This window comes from Ambystoma mexicanum, chromosome 3p (assembly GCF_040938575.1).
Source record: "Ambystoma mexicanum isolate Mex_15411 chromosome 3p, UKY_AmexF1_1, whole genome shotgun sequence".
Lineage (NCBI taxonomy): Eukaryota > Metazoa > Chordata > Amphibia > Caudata > Ambystomatidae > Ambystoma > Ambystoma mexicanum.
This window is the reverse complement of record NC_090925.1, coordinates 801,350,465-801,356,618: the sequence shown is the minus strand read 5'-3', so window position 1 is coordinate 801,356,618 and position 6,154 is coordinate 801,350,465. Positions and strand designations below refer to the sequence as shown.

Here is a 6,154-nt window from a genome sequence, read left to right as displayed (position 1 = left end):
AAATCCCATGAAATTGGAGGACTTCACAACTGCCTTTTTACATAACTTTTTCTTCTAGTTACAACCTGGGCTCTTTGCTTAGGTTGAAAGTATGCATAGTGAAGTGCTGAATGTTTGTGATACATTTATTTCAGGTGTTTAGTAAAGCACCAAACATGTCACCCTGTCGTCTCTTCAAAGCACTGTTAGAATTGCAGAAGTGTGTTGGCTTAATGATGCCACATTGAGAGATATGCACCGTTCTGGTGAGGATCAGTACCTTTCCTGTCAAAGGTGCGGTACTGATATTCTAGAAATAGGATGAAGGATGTAGGGATGTGTCAGGCCTGGAAAAATGTCCAAATGGTAAACAAGTGTGGTATTCAGACAAGAATGACTGTGATCAAAAGTGAGGTGTGTAGCTATAACGTGTGAGATTTGGTTGCTTAGGTGAACAAAGTAACATGCTGCATCACCAACGAGGAGAGTACATTACCTTAGTTCAGTGTCCCGTCCGCTTCACCTATTCTCTGCACACAGATAATGCTGGACGGGTCAAGGAGCCACTCCAGCTACCTTTGCTCATTAGATGCACCCTCTTTTTGGTCTTATTCAGGATGTAGTTGAACTTCACGTCAGGAGACCTCTGCTTCTGCTCCAATGTACAGAGATGACCCATCTGTAATGAATTTCTGGCCAGTGGCGTTCACATCCCATAGGACTGGTGTCATCATCTCAAAACCATCCACAGATGCTTCTTCTGAGGAAGAATAAGACCCGCCACTCAATGACGCCATCAGGAAGCTCAAGCTGATGCTCTTGCTGCTTATGCTTTCAGAGTGAGAGCAGTTTGTGGGAGATTTGCTGCTGGGGCTGGAGCTCTCAGTCTGGCTCCCATCACTGCAAGATGACATGGAGTCACTAGCGGATGGCTCAGTGCTGTATTCTTCCTCTGTGCTGTTGATCTCCTCAATACAATCGGCCGACAGATCCACTGTCAAAGGAAGATCTATGAAATGCATGACTTCGGCAGCACGGCTCCTCTGCGTGGGATTGTAAGCCAAGAGCTTGCTAAACATTTTGAGGGCCTCTGTAGTGAACCGCTTCCAGCAGAAAGGAACCTTGCCAACGCCTGTGCTCACCCAGTCAACAAAAGCACTATAGTTGATGTATGTACGAGCCGCCGTCTCCCAAGGCAAGTTGCCAGTCAACACACAGAACAGAAGCACACCAAAAGCCCAAACATCCAGACTAGGTTCTGCTTCCAGAAAGTCTATACCTGGCTGGTAAAGCTCAGGAGACATGTACGAAATGGTTCGAGACCTTGCAGAGATGGCAGTCCCCTTCAGGCGAGTGAACCCAAAGTCAGTCACTTTGATGCAGTGACATTCCCTATCCATCAGGAGCACATTCTCTGGTTTAAAGTCACGGTGCACAAATCCTTTCTTGTGCATGAAATCCAAGGCACTGGATATCTGCAAAGCACAGCGCTTCACTTTCTCTTCTGGAATTCCAACCTGAAGAGCAGAAAACAGAACGTCTTAGGATTCCCATAGCATTTAGCAATGATCTCCAGCTTAATTAAGGCGCACAGTGCTCTATCTGCACTGCTCAATAATAAGCTAATGCGAAGGAAAATTCCCAGAAGCTTACTAGAAATATGGTCTGGATTTTTCGGAAAATCCACTCACAAAATCTTTAGAGATTGTTGCCTTAATTGAAGTATCCAATACACTCTCCATAATATAACCCTTTTAAAAGAAAAGCTAAATTTTCTCGATTTCTTAACCATGCAACCATTAGAATGCAGCCAATTTTCAGGATAGGAAAATAAATTGAGATGCACACAGTATTAAAAGAATGAATGATTTGAAAACACTTAAATACATGATCCAGAAAAAATGGATTGCAATTTTTCCGTATATGAAACAAAGCATAACGTCTATCTGGTTACTACTTATGGTCAGAACCCCAGAAATAGCCTACTGACACCTTGAGCAGAGCACTAACAAAATCATGATCTCCATTAGTTACAAAGAGAGATGGTGGCACATTACTAGGAAAGGATCCATTTGATGCCTATTGGGTTTGTTTGTTTTTATTATTTATAATGCGCACCTGACACAGAGGTATTCGGGCACGAAGGCAAAAAGAGGGTTGTTAAGCTTAAGTTACATGGAGCACAGGAATGAGTACAGCTAGGGTTACAATGCTTTATGCATGAACAACAGTCAGGGAAAAAATAATATGTATATACAGTAAGAGCCAAGAATAAGTATGAGGCGCATACAAATAGCAAAAAACAGTGAAGTCACATATATACAATAAGTACTGGGAGGATTGCAGGTGAGGTAAGGTCAGACGTCATGTTCCTTTAGCCAGTGATAAGACTGCATCTGAATTGTGAGTAAGGTAGATCTTCCCTTAAGGCAGGGGGGAGGGAATTCCAATACTGTGCTGCTATGACTGGGAAGCTACTCCCTCCGGATTTAGTAAGCTTAAATCTGGGTACTACTAGTAGATTCGAGTTCGTTTTTCTTAGGGGACGAGAGGCTGTTTGTCTAGTAAATCTGGCTGTGGGGTATTGTGGGGCTGCTTGGTTGAGACATTTGTGTGTCAAAGATGCAGTTTTAAAGGAGGATTTTATCTTTCGTAGAGAGCCAATTAGCGGATCTCCTGAGGTCAGAAATATGGATGTTTTTGGGGAGGCTTAGGGCAGCTCTCAGGGCATTATTTTGGAGAGTCTGAATTTTGGACGTTATGTATTTTGGTGCTGCCTATATATAGGGTGTTACAATAATCCAATTTGGATAAGATTAGGGCTCTCGCTAGAGTAATGCAGTTGTGAGGTGAGAGGAACGGCTTAGCTGCTCTGATCAGCTTGCAGGTGTAGGAGGTAGCTGAGGCCATAGCGTTTACTTGTTTACCAAAGGTAAGCGTGGAGTCTATGTAGAAGCCAAGAGTTTTAACTACCTTAGCCACAGTAATGTTATTGTTGTTAATTATGAGGGATGCATAGTTGGGGCCTAGTTTTTGATGTTGGATGGGGTACCTAGAATGAGGAGTTCTGTTTTGTCATCATTCAGGCATAGACCGTGAGAGGCCATCCATGCCTGGATGATGAGGTATACTCTGTTCACAAAGGCCAAATCCTTGTCATAATCTCCCGTCAACGGGATGAGGATCTGTGTATCATCGGCATAATTCATGTAGGTGATACCTAGACCATCTAGATCATCGAAAAGGGGCTTTGTGAAGATGTTGTACAAGGTAGGAGATACGCGAGAGCCTTGGGGTACACCGCATGATATGGGAGCGGGGTCCGCAGCTGCTAGAGGAGAGAAGACTCACATTGTCCTATTATCAAGGAAGGACTGGATCCAGGCGACTGCCTCCTGAGAGAAGCGGGCCGCGGAGACCAGGTGGTTGCAGAGTATGGAGTGGTCTACCAAATCAAACGCGGCTGAGAGGTCAAGGAGTAGCAAGAGTGCCGTTTTACCTTTGTCTCTCAGTGTGTTTATTTGTGCCTTGAGGTCTATGAGTGCGGTCTCAGTGCCATGCTGAGGTCTGAAGCCAGACTGACGCACTCCTAGGAGGTGGTTTTGTTACAGGTGCTGCTGGATTTGTAGGTATGCTACTTTATCCAAGATTTTCAGTAGGAAAGGCACTGTGGTTATGGGGTGGTTGTAGAATGTGCCTACCTGATCCACAATCAGGGAGAAGAGATCACCAACAGGTGACAGCTCTTGGGCGAAAACATAGTGCTCTGGTGTCTGAAAAGCAATTCCATAGCAGCCGATGATAGAAAGGTGCGTGGAGAGGAGAAAGGCTGTGCAGTACTCCACCAAAAAGCCACTCAACGATGTACGGCTTTTCTTAAGGAGCTTCAGGGCCATGGTCTGGTCTGCAAAGAAAGAGCATGCATGAGTTAATGGTGTACTGAGACAACTCTACATTATACACAACAACTAATCACAACCAGTGTAAAGCACGTAAGAATTAACTCATACAGCAGGGTTAAAAGAGTGTGTACTCATTCAATGTTTTTTTTAAATCCCATTGCACTGGTACACACAAAGGTTTGTGAAGGGTGAATGATATATGTATCCCTCACTGCATGCATTTGGACTTCGATGCCTTGGTTAGTCCTTACCAGTTGCCCTGTTGTGTGCCCTCAGCACAGAGCTATAGGCCCCAGCGCCAAGCTCCTGCAGAACTTCATAGTACACTTCCAGGACCACCTCCACCAGGTCCTTTGACATTTGGAACACCTGATTATGCAGGATAATTTCTGTCTCTGTTATTTGAGAATCCATGATGTTTTTCCCCAATCACACGAAAATCCTGTGGAAAAAGAAGCTATTGGTTAGCAAACATGCAGTCACTTAGGCAACAAACATTCAAATACTCCATAGATATAACCTTTCCAAACCCATGAGAACCCCAATGGATATTTTGTAAATCCAGAGACCCACTGATCAATTGCATCACTCCAGTGGACATGCCATGATCGCAATGAGCCAATAAATGCAGACCCTCATTTGGTATTACACGATTTCTCTACCCCGTTAATGCACATTCGCTTTATGTACACATACGCCTGGGTGCCCACAAGCTGCTAAAAGGTAAATGAATTTCTAAATCTTATTATTCTTTGGATGGGGGTATGTGTATATGTAGAATTTAAGTAGCCTGATTCGAGTGTAAAATTAACAGGCAGTGTTACATCCAGCGGGGGAGCAGCTTGCCCCTCCATTGGCTCCTTCAAAAGCCAGACCCGGACATTTGGTAGCGGGATACCTCTCCCGTTCCGCATCTTCATTGTCAAGGAGGGTGCCCAATGGGGGAGATGTCCCTTTGCTAGGACAAAATTCTGCAGGGCTCAGGACAGCAGAGACGGTACAACCCATTTTGGCGCAGCCAGTTCGGTGTGAGCCTATTTGGCGTGGCCTGTTAGGCGCGACCAGTGCGGCGCAGGGATGTTTTGGCGCCGGCATGTTTCGGCGCTGCAGTACAAGTCTTGTTTGTTAACAATATAAAGTCCCTCCTTGTTAGATGGACACCTCTGTTTAGCTGCCCACGTGGAACCTTGAAATGTATTTTGTCACACCTGTGCTCCATGGTACCAGAGGTGGGGTCTGATGCCTTTTTAGTTTCTGCATATGGGGGATTTATTCAGAGGCTGACATGAAATCACTGCCCATTGAAGTCGCTGGGAGGGTAATTCAACTGTTAGCCACATGGTATTCTGTTTTGGCTGCAACTGACTTAAGTTGGGACTTTTCACTGAGACATCCTGTTTGGGAATTTGACCCTGCTTGTTCTTTGTTTTTTCCTTTCGCTCCTCTTGCTCACTGGAGCAAAGAATTTTCAGCACTCCGTCCCCCCTTGAATTCTGTGTTCAAGTGCATTCTGGGACATGTAATCCAGTGCACTGAATCAGGTATGAAGCATGACATTCGGATTGTGGGACTAAATAAGGTGTGAGGGAGGGAGAGGCCTGTGATCCCATTGAAATTGCGGTGCCGAACAGGCCGCGCCATACCAACTCCTGCGGCGTAACATCTGTGCCAAATCGGCCTGTGCCGAACTGGCGGCACCGAAATAACCTGCTCCTCAGATGAGAGGCTCTCCTGAGATCCTAACATGTTGCTCTGGGTCAATAGAGCATTACAATGTCAGCCATTAGGAACTGGTGGGAGGGAGGGGGGCTATAAGCAGGGACTGTTGTCCCTTAAGAAATGTGGAACGGAGGTGATCAGAAATTAGAAGAGTGCAAAATACTGCATGCTTTAGGAAATAATGACTATGGCTTTAAAACCCAAGGGGGGGGTTGTTAGGCTCACATTAATCTGCATGATGCTATTGTGACTTTGCATGCAGGGTGGGGTGAATAAAACTAAAGCCTTACTCTTATTGCTCACCATATTTCTATGGCAATGTATGTAGTGCAAAGCATATGCAAATTAGAAGGTGTGCATGTATTTTGCCCCACAGAGCTGTTATAGATGAGTTATCTGGATCTGTGATGGTCCTGCAGGTTTAAAGGAATGGTTCGGTCAACATTTTTTATTGCTCCTAAGGGTCGGCCATTTGTTTTTAAGCCTAAATCGCTCGATTTTAGAAAAATTTCCTATGGACCTTACCCGAGTTTTAGTCCATTAAACGCACGCGA

At 44.9% G+C, this 6,154-nt stretch overlaps 1 protein-coding gene across 1 annotated transcript; it reads right to left on the bottom strand.

Annotated features, from left to right (window-relative positions):
* Positions 1–614: 614 nt before the first annotated feature.
* On the bottom strand, positions 615–4,295 carry LOC138579979 (serine/threonine-protein kinase SBK1-like). Its single transcript, XM_069650206.1, has 3 exons — positions 4,133–4,295; positions 3,681–3,883; positions 615–1,496 (listed from the first exon to the last, which is right to left on the bottom strand). Exons 1-3 carry the CDS (start codon positions 4,293–4,295, stop codon positions 615–617), a joined length of 1,248 nt encoding a protein of 415 aa, XP_069506307.1.
* Positions 4,296–6,154: the final 1,859 nt, after the last annotated feature.

Coding starts and splice junctions, on each gene's coding strand:
- LOC138579979 (XM_069650206.1), bottom strand. CDS start 4,295: ATGGATTCTCAAATAACAGAGACAGAAATTATCCTGCATAATCAGGTG. Junction 3,884..4,132: donor GGCACACAACAGGGCAACTG/GTAAGGACTAAC, acceptor CTTTCTTTGCAG/ACCAGACCATGGCCCTGAAG. Junction 1,497..3,680: donor TCTCCCTGATTGTGGATCAG/GTAGGCACATTC, acceptor TCTGCTCTTCAG/GTTGGAATTCCAGAAGAGAA.